This window comes from Echiichthys vipera (assembly GCF_963691815.1).
Source record: "Echiichthys vipera genome assembly, chromosome: 16".
In the NCBI taxonomy this organism is placed as follows: Eukaryota; Metazoa; Chordata; class Actinopteri; order Perciformes; family Trachinidae; genus Echiichthys; species Echiichthys vipera.
In genome coordinates, this window is record NC_139841.1 from 2,042,105 (window position 1) to 2,059,099 (window position 16,995).

The 16,995-nt window shown below is 43.2% G+C and overlaps 1 protein-coding gene across 4 annotated transcripts in view; it reads left to right on the plus strand.

The window, feature by feature from the left end:
• Window positions 1–16,995, plus strand: part of pam (peptidylglycine alpha-amidating monooxygenase) — a 73,202-nt gene that overhangs the window by 26,150 nt on the left and 30,057 nt on the right. For 2 of the 4 annotated variants that reach the window (XM_083929626.1, XM_083929627.1), the window contains exons 13-15: window positions 1,572–1,765; window positions 4,990–5,049; window positions 15,260–15,535. In XM_083929626.1, coding sequence (XP_083785752.1) covers window positions 1,572–1,765; window positions 4,990–5,049; window positions 15,260–15,535 — 530 coding nt within the window. The remainder of the gene's footprint in view (window positions 1–1,571; window positions 1,766–4,989; window positions 5,050–15,259; window positions 15,536–16,995) is intronic. The other 2 variants (XM_083929628.1, XM_083929629.1) reach the window with 1 other exon arrangement.

Below are 16,995 nucleotides of genomic sequence, written 5' to 3' on the forward strand. Positions count from 1 at the left end.
CACTTAAGGAGAAGAAAGCATTATAACCAGGCTTTCATACCAAAAGCAATGATGTGAGGTTGTTCCTTGAGTGCTAATGAGATGATGAAATAAGATCCAGTAAGGCCAGTATGAGCAATGTATTTATGAGTCTTAAGACTTATCACTATCACATTGCACAGAGGTTAATAATGCTATAGAGAAGACAATGTCTGCTTGCACATAATTGTTTGGCCACCACAGTTAATGCTGGATGACATTACTGTATCATTGCAGTGGTCTTATTGAGATGAATAAGGGTCATATGTAATACACACAGCCTTATGCTTAGAGATCTTCACAGCCTGAGCTGCTTTTTAAAGTGTAATTTCAGTGTAAAATCACCTCACGGTCTTTTTCGGCAAATATACTCATCAAATAAGCCATTGAGACAATTTCTTTGTGTATAAACTATTAACGGAGAAATCCCGGACAGTCGCTAACAGCCTAGTGCGACTAACACTAATTAGCTCTGGGAAACATGGTTATGGTATTAAGACGGCTTTTTAACCAATAATACTGCTCAAAATAACACCAACCCTCTGCAGTAGCATGATCAGAGTACCTAGAAAACAAAGCACCAATGGGCTCCTTCTTTTGGATTGACTTTGGTAATTGACTTGAATGGACTTTACTATGAGAGGAGCTGGTACAGGGGCCAGTAGGTAAGTTTTTCAAAACACTCTTTTAATAAACTCCGAGTTCACTAACTACGATGTTGGTGCTCATCAGTGTTAGCCTCATTCAGCTGTTAGCAACCCTACCAAATTTCTCCATTAATAGTTGTTACACAAAAAAAATCACGGGTACAAGCGGCCGAAATGGGTTTTCTCAGGAGGGTGGCTGGAGTCTCTCTTATAGATACGGTGAGATGTTCAGCCATCCTTGAGGAACTCGGAGTAGAGCCGCTGCTCCTTTGCGTTGAATGGAGCCAGTTGAGGTGGTTCAGGCATCTAGTAAGGATGCCCCCTGTGCGCTTCCCTGGGGAGGTGTTCCAGGCACGTTCAGCTGGGAGGAGACCTCGGGGAAGACCCAGGACTAGGTGGAGAGATTATATCTCCACACTGGCCTGGGAACGCCTCGGGATCCCTCGCGACCCGACCCCGGATAAGCGGTTCAAGATGAGATGAGCTTAGATGACACAAAAAAAATTGTCTTGATGGCTTGTGTATGAGTGAGTGAATTTCCCTTTTAAGACTGATACTGATAAAGACCGTTGGTGAAACAGTCTGATGAAGAGATATTGGCCAATATCCTGTTTACATCAACACATAACATTAGCAAACGTTTTGATGAGCATCCCTTTTAAAGGGATTGTTAAAGGATTGTGACCAAGGTATGTACTGAGCATGATAGTTAACAGTTAAAAGATAAACTTGTCAGTTCTCAGTTGTCAGTGACTATTGCTAGTTTATCAACAGGGCTCTAAAGATGAAACTGTTCAGCAGTTACAGTATGATTATATATTGGGCAAGTGTTAATAATACAGATATAGTACTGAAAAGCTGTATTCATCCCTAGATACTTATACATAGATTCTGTTTTGTCTGCAGCGGTACCTCTGATGATGAAATGTGCAACTTTTACATAATGTACTACATGGACAGCAAACAAGCCATCCCCTACATGAACTGCATGGAGTCTGGCTCCAAAGAGCTGTTTCAACATATTCCAGCTGAGGCAAATGTTCCCATCGCTGTCAGTCCAGGTCATATGCACTCTATGATGCATATGGGGCACTCAGCAGGTACAAAGGCATTCAATATTGTTTATGTTGCATACCCAGGGTTTTTTCTGGCCAGAATTTGGGCTGAGGCGGGTAGGGGAGCAAAAAATTTGCGCATACGCGTTCACGAGAGCTGAAACGTGCACGCTCGTCAAGAAACAGGTGCAGCCACTGAATACTGAACTAACGTTATGTGCACAAAACAACGTCCACCTGACCTTTGTCATTCATACAACTCTGTCACCCACAGCCCAAGAACTAAAACAGTTACTGTTCTGTTTACATTATTATTGTAGCTTCCCTCAGTGATCAGATGGTGAGTCTTTATCCAGTTTTTTGCAGCGTTATTTCTGACTGAACACAGGCTACCGTGAGCTGTAGCCAATGCTAAAACAGAACAACCTTAAAACCCTCTTTACACACTAGCTCCTAGCTCATTACCGTCCCACAACCGCTATTTCCACGGCCAATCCCCTTCTTCTCTCAACCAACTACAGGTTTACAGCAGCTCAAAACCAAAATGTAACTTCACTGACCTATGGGACATCTCAGTGATTCACTTGACCAGACACTCAAATTTTAACATTAAAATCAATAGTCACTACAGTCATTATTCTGGGGTCGTGGAGATAAACTCTCTCATGAGGGGACGGTGAACTGAATAATACGTTTTTCTGTCTCTGAACACACAGCTGTTGTTTGTGGCTGGAGCTTTAGGATACGGTAAGATAAGATATTCCTTTATTAGTCCCACAGATAAAGTAGATAGCACACATGGAAGAAGCATCAATAAGAAAGATTACATTGTAGAAAAAATATAGAAAAAATATGAACAATTTAAACACAGGGAATTATACAAATATAAGAATAACAGGAACAATATATACAGAAATTTTAAGTATTTTAAATTTAGAAATTTACACTAAGGCACAGAGGAAAAATAAGAGTATTGCACATTATGATTGAAATTGTCATTATTTATTATTATTGTTTTGGTGTGTGTCATCTACTTGGAGCAGTGCTGATTGTATAGTCTGACAGCTGCAGGAAGAAAAGACCTGCGATAACGCTCCGTCACACACTTTTGGTTAGCCCGTGCGTTGCGCTCCAGCCTATCTACCAGAAGTGCAGGCTGTATGGTGTTGAAAGCACTGGAGAAATCAAAAAACATGATTTTCACAGTGCTCCCAGGCTTGGAGGAAGATGATGGCGTCGTCTACCCCGAAGCAGGTCCATCGATGACCCCCCCCCCCCCCACCAGCCTGGGAGTTTGGTTTCTTGTGGCCAGAGATGGTTTAAAGGCCTCTCCAAACTCTGTTGATGTTGATCTGCTGCAGCTGATCCTCCGTCTTCCTCTTACCCTTTCTGATCTTCTGCCTTAGCTTCTTCTGCACAGCCCTCAGCTTAACCTTATTTCCTGACTTAAAGGCCCTCTTTTCCTCCTTCAGGAGAGCCTTGATATCAGGATTAATCCAGGGTTTGTTGTTAGAAAAGCACCATCCTGGTGGGTACGGTGTTTTCCAAACAGAAGTTGACGGACCATCTCTTCACTGTGCGGGCCACAAGTCCAGTATTTTACTCTCTCTGGTGCAGCATGTAACATACTGGGTGAAAGTTGGCAGAATGTAGGATGGAGAGCCATGATTAAAGTCCCCAGAGATAAGAAGGGGGGCCTGTGGGTGTTCTGTCTGCAGCCTGCTTGTGACAGAGTGGAGGACATCACAGGCTGCATCAGCGTTGGCAGAGGGGGGGATGCTATCACGATAACGTGCAAAAATTCTCGTGACAGTTCGATGTCCTTACAGCAGAGTTGCTCCTTAATAGTGATGTGCCCAGAGTTACACCATCTATCATTCACAAACACTGCCAGCCCTCCGTCTTTCCTCTTACCGCTCTCCCTCGTCCTGTCCGCCTGCAGCAGCTTGAAGCCATGTCCATGTGGGGTTGGTGTAGTCAGTCATGTCTCTGTGAACACCATGATCCTGGCCTCCCGGTATTCCCTCCGGGTCAACGCCGCTTACTCATCCATCTTATTGGGGAGAGATCTCACATTCCCCATGATGATGGACGGGGAGAGGTGTCTGTATCTCCCCCTCCTGGTGCGGCGCAAAGCCCCAGCACTGCTCCCCCTTCTCCTCTTCTTCAGTTCACCAGGAACATCGGGTCTCTCGTGTGGCAGCACCACTGTGTTGCGGAGTGTCAACAACTGATCTCTACTGTAAACAATAAGGCCATGACTGCAATTGCGGTGCCCGGACACGGATGTGAAAAATGCAGAAAACAGAAGAAATGCCAAAGTAAATACGACGATTTTGGTCTCCATGGTGCACTGGCACATTCAAAAACCCAAACACCTAAAAAGCAGAAAAAAAGAGCTCAAACGTGAGTGAGAGCTGCTGTAAGAGGCTGCCACTAGCGCGGCGCCATCTTAGAAAACCTGTCAAATATGATGCCCACTGCAGCTGCTTACCTTTGCCGTGGTTGCGGTACTAATGTTCTTCTTCACTGGTGGTGGTTTTCCCAAAAAATCAGAAATGCGTTTCTGTGCCATAATTCCCCCTCGTTCTGTTATTAGACTATGTAAATTAACTAGTCTGCTGCTGCCATAGATGTGTGCTGATGGAACAAGCAGGAAACCTCTTTACTTGGCGACCACGAGCCTGCGTGACGTCGACAATGGAACTTCCGCAAACCTGTGTTGATTAGGCCTCAAAATAATTAAATTAAAATCCAAAATACATGTAATAGCCTAAGTGTTTCAAAATAATTTCCCAAAATATTCATACGTAATTTATAAATTATGCAAAAATATTTTCAAGACATTTTTAATGAGGGAGAACCAATGGCGAGAGGGATTCTCAATCAAGATTCCAGTGTGGCGGCAGACAATTTCAGCGAGCTGGCCGCCTCCAAATTTATAATGCAGGAAAAACCCTAATACCGATAACCATAGATATAGATGTAAAAAATAGCAGATGTAGCCACCATGGCAGCACCAATTGGTTTATGGACTATGGTTTTTAAGCCAGGAGTTTGATTAAGCATTTTATTTTTTTTATTTTTCTGTTGCATAGAAAGTCAACGTATGCTAATGTAAGGTTCACACTCACTTTTCACACTTTTCTCCATGTATGCCTGCTTACAAATGTATGTAAACATAAATTGAAATGATCTAGATTTAGCTTGCATCATTCACATTTTTCAAAAAGTAACAGGCTGACTACGCTTTGTCCCCCCCAACAAAGATCATCAAGATAACAGACTGCAGATGGATACAAACAAAGCGGAGCAGGTTCTGGATCAGGGTGAGTTCAAGGACAATGAACTGCAGCACTGTGTTATTACAACTACACTAGGTTGCTTTTTAAACTGGTTTGCTCAGACTGAACTGAATTTTACCTCAAGGTGTCACACTCTACTTAGCAGCCTGTCCCGAATGGAACATAATGAGACGAAGGGAACCCATGAATGAGAGTGTAGCGACTCTAGTCCTTGTTGGTGGTACTGCACCTCTAACGCTGAAAGCTCCGAAGTGCGTCCAGTGGCAAGCTGCAATGCAGTGGAAAGCTGTGGCGGCCACTCAGCGAGATGGGCAAACGTTGGAGCATCCAGATAAAACCCGCAGCCAATCAGTAACAGAGTCCTACTGCCCAGCAGGCCACCTGTTTAACCCTCTGAGGTCGACGCGTGAAGCCGGCGCGTCATAGTGATTTTTCACTGTTTATATCAATATCTTAGCGATTATACAGCGTACAAACGTGATCTATATATTGCCGGAGACGGCAGACTCTCCTCTTCCGCATTATTTTTTACTGCAAGCTCATAGGTCACTCACATGGCCAATTAGAGGACAGGAAAGACCACTTGTGACTGGGATCATTTGCTTCACAGTGTGCGGTTGGTGGACCGTGGTGTCCGTTATCATTTTCTTTGAAACTAACCAATAGACACTCAGAAAATCCCTAAAGACCCACCCACTACCGTCAACAAGTTAGTCTGATCCTTTTACTGAATCCTGACACTGGCAGCAGATCAAAACAGTGGAAAACACAAGCGCCGTTCTGGAACTGATTTGGCCACGACAAGGATTACGGTGCTTCTGGGCCAGAGGGTTGATTCCTCCGACAGAGAGGAACAATAGAGATCCATTTGAAGATGGGTAAGTGTTTTTACTTCACAAAAATGATGCATAATTGTGACCAGATTGGCCAAAGTGGGATTCTGTGCACAATGCATAAATTGGTCTGTGTATCAATAGTCATGAACTTTGTTTGACAAAACTGACTGTCCATTAGTAAAGTATTACTCTGTAATAGTTATTTAGTTTTGTATTATTAATTAGCGAGCTTTGGTGTCAAACTTATCCAGTAAAGGGCCGCTCTGGCTGCAGGTTTTCATTCCAACCAAGCAAGAACACACCGGACTCGACTTATTCAATCACCTGAATTGTCTTCACAAAGTTGATTTGTTGGATCATTCTTGGTTGGAATGAAAACCTGCAGCCACAGCAGCCCTTTACTGGTGTAGTTTGACACCCCTGGTCTAGATGAATGGATATGTTTTGGCCACTAGTTCAGCACACTGTTCTGTGCAGATGAAACTGTTTTTCATAGAACTGCATTTCTTTATTTGTATGGGATTTTTATACTGAATGTAATAGTGAAATCCTTTTCTATCTGCCACCAGGAACACATCATCCCGTGTTCCTGGTCTGGTGCCTGCACCACCGCCATCACCACCAGCACATGGCACAGCTGAATATATGAAGCATAAAAAACATGCACATTATGGAATTATTGTAAATTGTGTATGTAATAAATATTTGGTTTTGGAAGAAAAACAGTTGTATTGCTATTTTTTGCACTCATCCTATGAAGCTAGATATGTAGAATGAAGTCCCATTTCATCTCATGGTGAAAATAGAGTGAGAGACAACACTTTTTCTCAAGCAATATTGACAAAATTCCATTTCAGACATTCATTTTACACGTCTCCACTAGTTTGTTCATATATTACACTACTTTTGTGAACCTAAGACTTTGGTAAACTAATTTCAAGCACCAAAACAGTTCGTCCACATGAGTAAAGGTATGTTTTCATAGAGATAAGAACATTTTGAAAAAGCGGAATTCAATTTTCATCATTTTGGCCAAATAATGTCTTCACACATTGCTCTAGGACAATTTGGGCCCCATTATACATAAAGCTGAGTTTGTTCCCATTCCCATGGAATCCCCATTGTATTATTCAGTCCAACAGTATATTGCCCTCTTGGTCCTAATTCAGAATAGAAGATTTCTGGGACACAGAATGAATTCCCTCCACTGAGTCCATTATTTTCTTGTATACCTCAAAGGACATTATAACTGTTACAAAACGGATGGAGGCATTGCTTAATTCACTTTTATACAAATAACTGAGGGAAACTGAGGGTTATGGAAGACTGTATCTGGTCATCCTAACTAGTTAGTTATCCATTTAGCAGACAAAAGGTAAAATCATATATCTGCTCTGACAGTCTGAAAAAACATGTCCTGTGTTCCCCTTTTCGGAAAAAAGAACAAACAAAAGAGGGAATGTATATACAGTGTTTTGATATGTTTTGATTTTCATGATGGTGCTCTCTAGTTTAGCATTAGATCAACAGAATACTGTTAGGTATTTATCTATATAGATGTAGACTTTATCCTGATACAGCCAATCAAATCTGGCATAAAGCAGAAAAATAAGTGTTGTGTCATAGACAGAGTATATAGTCACTGTCAGACACTGAACCAGACAGCAGCTGCTACACACCATAGAGCCACGGACTCAACAACAGTCTCCTCTAACTTACACACTCTTTGTCTTGTCCTGCACCAGATGTGAATGTCCACCTCTAATGTAATTTCTTCGAACCAAGCTGGCTACCATGTACGCCAGATACTGCTAATGCTGCGGCCAGATTTATCTTCTAAGTCGTTTCTTTTGGGGATGGTGGAGCAGTGTTCATCCAGCCCTTTAGATGTCCCTCCAACCAGAGCGTTCTCAGATGCAGACCCCAAGGGGAGTGGGAGAAGAACATTCCCAGAAGCAGCAGAAGTCTGTTGCCTGGTAGGAAGCATTTTAGAAACATTTTATCAATGTTATAATCATGACTCCTGAGCACACCAGACAATTTACACCCTCCTGAGAAAACCCATTTGGGCAGCTTGTACCCGCGACCTTGTTCTTTCGGTCATGACCCAGCTTTCATGACCATAGGTGAGGGTAGGAACGAAGATCGACCGGTAGATCGAGAGCTTTGCCTTCCGGCTCAGCTCTCTTTTTGTCACTACAGTGCGGTAGAGCGACTGCAACACCGCCCCCGCTGCTCCGATTCTCCCGGCAAACTCACGCTCCATTGTCCCCTCACTCGTGAACATGAACCCTCCAGGATCCTTGCGAGAGTGAAGAGCTGGTCCGTTGTTCCATGTCCAGGATGGAATCCAAACGGCTAAATCAACGTTTGTAATAAAACAAGCGTTAGTTCGTAAACTGCCTATTCACAAACCTTGTGTGACTGCTTATAAACCTCCAGTCATTATTTTTAGTTCCCAGATCGTGATACGACTTTAATGTAACGTTAAATAGTTCAGGAAACTCAGACACAATAAGTTTTTCCTCCATCTTTCTAAACGGCTTGATGGCGCTCTCTGGTTGCCTAGAAAAGGTAAATGTCACACTCAAAGCTTCTTTCTCATTGGTTGCACTTTTTAAAGGTCAGCAGCAACAAGGTCAAAGTTTAACTGATTTGAACGTTGAGAGAAGCAACAGAGAGGCAAATATGAGCGATGCGCACCGCTATCTTGGGCGCTACCGCCTCCTCCACAGGAAATTAATGGAACGTTAGAGGATGAGGATGCTCTAATGTTAGTGGTAAATTGCATTTCTCTTTTGTTCGTATAATTCATTTTGGCCTTGACTATAACACTTCTCTAGAGACGGCCTTCTTCTCAAATAGATCACCTGTGTAAAATATTTTTTTCTTTTTGTTGATAACTGATTTTAGCTCTTAAGTTACCCAAGGTTTATTATTTGGAAAGGTAATAATCTTTTTGGTTGGGATTACAGAGTCCAGAGGATGAAACTGTTTCAGAGAGTTCATCAACCTTGTCACAAGTGTCAAAAAATCAGTCCCAGTCGGTGCAGTCAAAACATGCTTGGAGAGCTGAGACGCTGTCATCTGACCAGGCTTTTACATCCTTCTCTCTACAGTTGCTGTGTCTGAAGGATGCTATGTACATTGGCATTAAGTATGTTTCTTTATGTTCTGTCTCTATCTGGACTATACATAAAGGACGATTAAAGCAGTCTTGCTTAATTGAACTTTATTGCCTGAGTGCAGTCATCATCTCATTAACTCCCCCCTTAGTAACGTTAGTCTGAACTTGCCCGCGAGCGCGGTGTAACCTGTAAATCAGTCCCCTGTACAGTACCTAAATAAACAATCCTATTGTTACGTCTTTCTTTTTCTTTTTTCCGGTAAGTCTCTTTCCCTGAACTTTGTATCATATGTGTTCTGCTCATTTACACAGATCTAACAACATAAACACCAATAAATCAATAGTTCCTGACATCAGTTTTCACAAGGTGCATCAAAACAACACATTTTCATTCCTTTTTTTTTTGTTCTTCACAGTCCATTCTCTAATCACTGAGTATAATCCGTCAGGTAGTGGGGTCTGACAACTTGTCGACCTGACCTGGTGTCCATGTCTGGGATCTCTGCTGGGCCATCTGGCTGTGTGGACGCCTGATCCACTTTTGGTATGGAATGCGTTTGTGTCGGCGTAAGTGTGGTGAAATTGCGCCTGAGATGGCGACCTGTCTCGTTGGTCTCCAGCCCTTGTGTGTTTCACAGGGCTGTGCTCTCACACTGTCCCCTCTTTTCAGTGTGTCCATGTCTTTTGCTTTGCGGTTGTAGTACTTGTCTCTGTCTGTTGCATTTCTGTCCCTGTTCGCTGTTTGTTACCTCTGGCGTCAACAGAGTGTCCTTTGTGGGAAGCAGGGTCCTGGTCCTCCTGCTTAGGAGTCTCTGTGCCGGACTTGTGTTAAGGCCCTGACTCGGTGTGATGCGATGATCCAGCATGCCAAGTACGAATCCTGTCTTGCTGCTGCAACCTTTAGCATCAGGCGCTTGGCCGTCTTTACCGCTGACTCCGACTTTCCATTACTCTGCAGGTATCCTGGCGACAATGTCCTTTGTTTAAAACCCCACTTCTGGCTGAAGTGCTAAAACTCTTGTGATGCAGGGGTGTGTCAGACCCGGGTCTGTTATCCGAGATAACAATGTCAGGAATCCCCTGTCGGGCAAAGTGGGTCTTGAGTTTTTTTATCACAGGGTTGATCTTAGTGTTGGGTAGATAATCAATCCAAAAGTTTGAATAATAATCTACTGTTATCACATAGTCTTTATTGTGAAAGGAGAAAAGGTCCATTCCTAGGAGTCTGGTGGCCATGTTATGTGGGTGTAGTGTCCCTTTGTTGTTTTGAGTCCTGACACATGTCACATTTGGAGATGAAGGTTTTGATCCCCTCGTTCATTCCAAGCCAGTATACACACTCCCTCGCTCGCCTCAGATATCCTTCTACTCCTTGGAACACTATGCCACCAGGGAAAATTAGTTCATCGTGGAAAATGTGATAGTGCCTGATGTCACTTGGTAGGTCCTTTTTTCTCTTGGGCCACCCTGACAGTATTCTGTTTGCCAGACTCTGTAATTTTGTTTTTTGTCATCTTCCCTGATGGCAGACAGCCTCTCTGCTGAAATGGGCAGGTAGCTGACCATGTCCACAGTCTCTATATCTGTCTAACCCTTTGTGCTCTCTTGTAAGTATGCTCTACTCAGTGGGCCTGCAAGTAGCATATCCTTGCCTGGAACGTAGGTCACACTAATATTGTACTGCTGCAGCCTGAGCAGCATTCTCTGCAGTCTCTTAGGTACACCAAGTAATGGCTTGCTGTGTATATTCTCTAGAGGCTTGGGGTCGCTTTGTACTGTGACCTCTCTACCATAAGTATACTGATGGAACTTTTCCATCCCAAACACTATATACCAAACACGCTAAGCATTCTTTCTCTATTTGGGCATAGCCCTTTTCAGTTGTTGTGAGTGCCCTACTACTAAATGCTACCGGGTTACCTTTCTGTGTCAGGGCCGCCCCCAGTACAGTGTCTTTTGCATCACACTGAAGTGTCAACTCTTCTAACTTGTTGTACTACTGTAGTACTGGTGCTTTAGCGATCTTGTCTTTCAGTCTTTGAAACCCCCCTTCATTGATGTCTGTCCATTCCCACATGTTTTTCCTTGCGTGTGAGCTCTCTGCACCTCGTTAGAAAGCATTACTTTCTCATCGTGGTCCTTTTCTGCCTCCACTTGTGTTGCTCCTTCCCCCGTGATTAACACATCATCTGCTATGATGCAGACTCCTGGGAGGCCCTTTAGGGCCTGCTTCAGCATATATACAGTCACATCAAAGCACCTTACAAACACAAGAACATCAAAGTAACAATAACAACAAACACACTACCCAATGTTCATGACTATTGTAGATGTTATCAATGTTTTACGACCACCAAATGTCACCATTTGCAACCTCCATGTGACTCCTCTCCGCAATCCCCCCAGCACTCATTCACAGCTCGACTGTTATGTTAATGAACATACAGAAACCAAGGATTTACATCATAGACTAAGAACACAAAGAGAGAAGGAAAAACATGGTGATTTCTCACAACACTGCTCCACCATCCCCACCATCCCCAAAAGAGACCACTTCGAAGATAAATCTGACCTCAGCATATTGCAGTATCTGGCGTACATAGTAGCCAGCTTGGTTCGAAGAAATTACAGTGTCCAAAGCCAAAGTTCCAGGGGGTTTTAGCCCTTCCATAGGTTTTTTTTTTCTTCCCAGGGGTCTGTAAGGCTAATGTTAGCCTGCTGCTAGCTAGTTTCAATTTCACTTTCTAGTTAATTCTGTCAATTTTCGATGAGCATTCCGCTGCCAGAATGTTTCTTTACGTTCTGTCTCTATCTGGACTATACATAAAGGACGATTAAAGCAGTCTTGCTTACTGGAACTTTATTGCCTGAGTGCAGTCATCATCTCATAAACTCTCCCCTTAGTAACGTTAGTCTGAACTGGCCTGCGAGCGTGGTGTAACCTGTAAATCAGTCTCGCTCTCCCATGCAACCGCAGGGCCTGAGGCATGTCGGGGCTGCGGCCTAAAGCGAGAAGGGAGAAAAAAACAGGAAGGAGGCAAAAAATGCTATGTTTCGTTCGGCCACTAGGCGGTGCTAAGCAGTCAATGTAAAATATGGCACTTCGTGTTTACACAAGGGGGCAACATGAGCCAAATATACAGAGGCATTGAGGTACTCATCCTTAGCCTGTATCTTAATTTTCCTGATGATACGAGTTCATTAAAGACATAAAAAAGTCAAACCTATTTTCTTGGTGAGGAATTGTGTCACCACACAGAGGCCATTACTCGTAGCTTTACAGCATTCATACAGTAGATGACCTGTAGCAAATTTGAAGTCGATCGGGCGAAATCTGTGGGAGGAGCTCGTTTTTATCAGAACAAATTAAAAACAAAATGGTCAACTTCCTGTTGGGTTGAGGTCATGATGGCTAGAGGCTATTTTGCATATGTGAGTACATATGTGTACCAATTTCCGTGTGCGTGGGACAAAGTTTCCCAAATTCCCTAAGGGGATTTTGAAAGTTTGAAGGGGGCGCTGTTTCGCCATTTTGCTTCAACCATGTGCGAGCAACCAAAAAAAAGTTGGACCACTTTTCCAGTTTGGGAAAGGGGCGAAATTGGGGAATAAACAGTGAGGAATAATAATAATAATAATAATGAACAGCACGATTTCAATAGGGCTATGCTGGTGTGAAGTCTGTGTGAGGTGACATTATACCGCACATTCTTCTTATAAAACAGAGGTGCCCGATGTCTTTCCTATGATGGGCCAAAAATAAATCTGGGTGGAAGGCCGTGGGCCAAAAATGTTTATCTTATGTGAAATTGTCCTAAAATATAATTTATTGTAATTTATAGAAAATTACCACTTCTAAATCTAAAATAATCATCTGAATGAATGAAAATACTACTCTTTAATCGGCTTATCAGTAATTTATTGACAGGGGGAAAGTATCCAGGAGTAAATCAAATTCAATTATGGTATTCTAACCCCTTAAAATTGATTTACAAATATACAAAAGGCTTCAAGACTGAATACATTCCAAACACTTATTAATATTATGCTTGATAATTAGTTACATTATATATGTTTTATGATCATTTCATAAGTATGAATCTCACCTGCTGAGAGATGTCTGCTGAGCAGGAGCAGCTTTTGCTTGAAGGCTCTGACGTGATCGAACAGCTGGCTGATGATTTGTTCCTTCCCTTGGAGCTTAAGATTCAGCTCATTCAGCATCTCTGTGACATCTACCAGGAGAGTCAGGTCTGAAGTCCATCCCTTATCTGTGGGCACTTGGACGTTAGCTTCCTCTCTCTCTTGAAACCTCCTGATCTCGTCACGCAGCTCAAAAAAACAGCAGATAACTTTTCCTCTGCTCAGCCATCTCCCCTCCTGGTGGTACAGCACATCACCGTATTGGGCATCCATCTCATCCAGCAGAGCTTTGAACTGGCGGTGAGAGAGCGCTTTGGAGCGTATATTGTTGACAATAGTGACATGACATCACATTCTTAAGCCCGATTATTTTGGCACACAGCTGTTCTTGATGTAAGATACAATGGTAAAACCTTTCCCTTGCACTCATGGACCTTCTCTGATACCAGCATAGCGAGGCCGGGTTTCTTCCCTACCATTACTGGGGCTCCATCAGTTGTAATGCCGACCAGATTCTCCCACTTCAGATTGTTCTTTTCCACAACTCTCTCTACTACCAAAAAGACATCCGACCCCTTTGTCGTGCCTGGAAGTGCCTCGAGGCTAGCCAGCTCCTGCGAGACTTCAAAATCTTCACTGATTCCACGCAAAAACACCAATAATTGAGCGGAATCTGATATATCGGTGCTTTCGTCGCAAGCAATGGAAAAAGCAGAAAACCCTCTTGCTTTGAGCACAATTTGCTCACGGACATCTTGCGCCATGTCCTCGATGCGGCGGGTAACGGTGTTCCGTGAAAGGCTGATTTGGTTGAAAGCGCGCACCTGATTGGGACACCTGCAGACAGCCTGCGCTGCTATAGTGATACACTGTTTAACAAAGTCTCCGCATGAAAAAGCTTGCTCACGCTTAGCAATCAACTCTGATATTTGGTAGCTTGACCGTGTTGCATGTGCTTGTGCCGATGACAGCTGCAAAAGCGTGCATTGCTGAGCTTTCAGTTTTGCTTTCAATTTTGCTAGCAGGTCAATTGCCTTTTCTATCACTCCCTGCCGCTGTACTTCGAAAAATTAGGGAATGTTTCATTTCATAGTGACGACGGGGATTATATTCCTTCAAAACGGCCACTTTCTGTTTGCAATTGAGACAAACTGCTGTCGAATTAATTAATAAATAGTCATCTTGCCAATTTTCTTTAAACTGTATGTGTGCCACTGCCTCGACCGCTCCATCTTGACCTCTTGACCTCTTGACCCTCTGACTCGTGAGTTGTCATGGCACATAAGTAGTTGTTTCCTGACAGGAACTCTACAGAGTGCCCCCAATTTCTGTGGTCAGATAGGGAACAGCAGCTGGCCATGAAAGACAGCCTTAGCAACGAAAATAAATCTGCTCGGCTGGAATGTTAACATTCTAGCTGGTTCAAACTAATGACGGGCCAAAACAAAGGGCCCTAAAATGGGCGGCCTCGCTATAAAAATACCAGTTTATGTGTGGAAAAAGGTGTATGCAAGGTAATGCCATGAACATGGAGCCCATTTTCACCTGGCACTATGTGTGATGACAATTTTTATTTATTTATTTATTCTTTATTGAAACACTTTCACCTTTCTACTTCCGTTACCATCTTAAATCCATACACACACACACACACACACACACACACACACACACACACACACACACACACACACACAATAATTTAAATAAGTTAAATATGACATTTAAAATACTGATATGTCGCCTTCTCTGAAGTCCTAGATGTCCCTATGGGTTCCCCTCTGGGTTGTAGGGACAGTAGCTTGTCAGCAATAAATTGCACATTGACATGTCCTTCCTGTCAGTTTTCTCACTGTTGTTTTCCTATTGTGCAGCTAAGTCTTCACTGTTCCAACACAGTCTTCACACATCTCTACACTTAGCCCAATTTTCTGCCAGGCAGTGTTTACCAAAACACTTTTACACTATAGGCTATTGAGTGGACAATAAATATGTATTGTATTTTATCTTTTCGTTATGATTGTCCCAGGTATTTCACCAGCCTTCTTTACAACAGCGCTCAAGTAGCCTTCAGTCACCTTGTCCTTTATTTCCCCTCTTTCCTGTCCTTCTCTGTCTGTCTGTGCAGGTGACCTCTATTCTCTCATGTCCAAGCTGCTAGGCCAGAGCAAGGACGTAGTTCACATTCATAAGTACAACCCCAGCGAGATGCAGAAAGCCCAGGCAGAACTGGTGGCTCAGATTGATAGCTTAATGCAAAAGAAAGACATGGGCTCTTCCAGTGCCACACTAGCCTTCCAAACCAGGGAAGATCCTGTTTTGGTGAGGGACAGAGTCCACAAATTCCATCAGCTTGAGGCCACGGCCAAGCCGTCAAGAAGCAAGCTGCTAGCTGAAGGACAAGGTGGGTCCTGGATGCTATTTTGTATTTGTTATTGATGCTGAAAACATCCCTCTTTTTTTCTTTGTGTGGTCCACATTCGCAGTACATGTTTGGATAAAATATAAGATTACTTAAACCAATGAAAAAAAGTAAACCTTATTGTTAAATCAGGGCTGTTTGAAAGCCTTTTACTTCCATGAGTAATATGTCATTTAGGAGCCTCTACCTATACCTCCTCACTAGAGAGAATGACGTTCTTTAGTTAAGTTTCGTTTTTGTCATTGCCTGCTGAGAGTAAGCGCTGGAAAGCAGTGCGCATCATCTTCTGCCTATAATTCCTGTGCCTTTTTTTCCACCGTGTTTCTCCTTTGAGTGATACTGCGGGTATTGAGTTCTTGACAGAAAGTAAGTGTTTGCTGCTTTGTTATACCTTTCTTGTGAGTTTAATAACGCCCCTGTATGTGCCAGTTCGATGTTTAATATTTGCTAGCGCAGCATGAAGCTAATTTGATGTAGCTCTTTCTCAGCTGCTTTGTAGTTGACAGATGGCTCTTCACGTGAGAGAGGAATGTCCATCACGTGTTTATGCTGACAGTAGGTAGTGTATTAAATGACCTGCGAGTGGAGCTGTGGCGCTCGTTTCTGCCTAATATAAACTGTGTAGCATACAGCCATGTTGTTATGAGTAAAGAGTATGTCATTTAGGTTACCATTTTCCATTAGATGGATAATTGGAAGTATTTGTTAATGCTGAGATGCATTGTTAAAGTTGATTGTGTACTATACTGTATAGTGAATTGTTTATAATTTGTATACAGCCTTTCAATATTTTTGTAATATTTATTTATGACTTATGGTGATTATTTTGTTCTAGACTGATGACAATACGGAGTACTGGAGAATTGGCAGTCTAAGGAGAAATTACATCTCCTCTTCATTCCTGTGTCCTGATCGAAACACCATTCTTGTTTGCTGTTAATCCCATACGAGTAAGCGCTACTTCGTCACCTCCAAAACATTGGTCTTTCGAGTCGGATAACAGAATTCAAGATGGAGTTGGATAGAGAAATAAATCCTACTGTGAGAGGACCATGCTGTTGCCAGGAGCTGCCAAGTCTCTCGGCATGAAGGGCCTCCCTGAAGATCTTCCACTACGCACAGTCCGTCAAGATATCCAGGTGCTGCATGGGCACACAGTGTCTTTCCGCATTTCGCCTGCTGCCGACCCCCAGACCAGCTATAACATCGACGGTTGATCGCCTTCAGGCAAAGTTTAGACACCTACGCGGCCTCCCGATACCTGCCCTAAAGAAAGCCAAACCTTTACTCCTCATCGGTTCTGATCAGCCCTATCTTATAACGCCAGTTGAGCCAGTAAGGCTTGGGCCCCCAGGAGGCCCCGCTGCATTCCGCACCCAGCTTTGGTGGACTCTCCAAGGTCCCATCAAGGGCATGGGGCGGCCAGCCCACTCCGTGCAGTG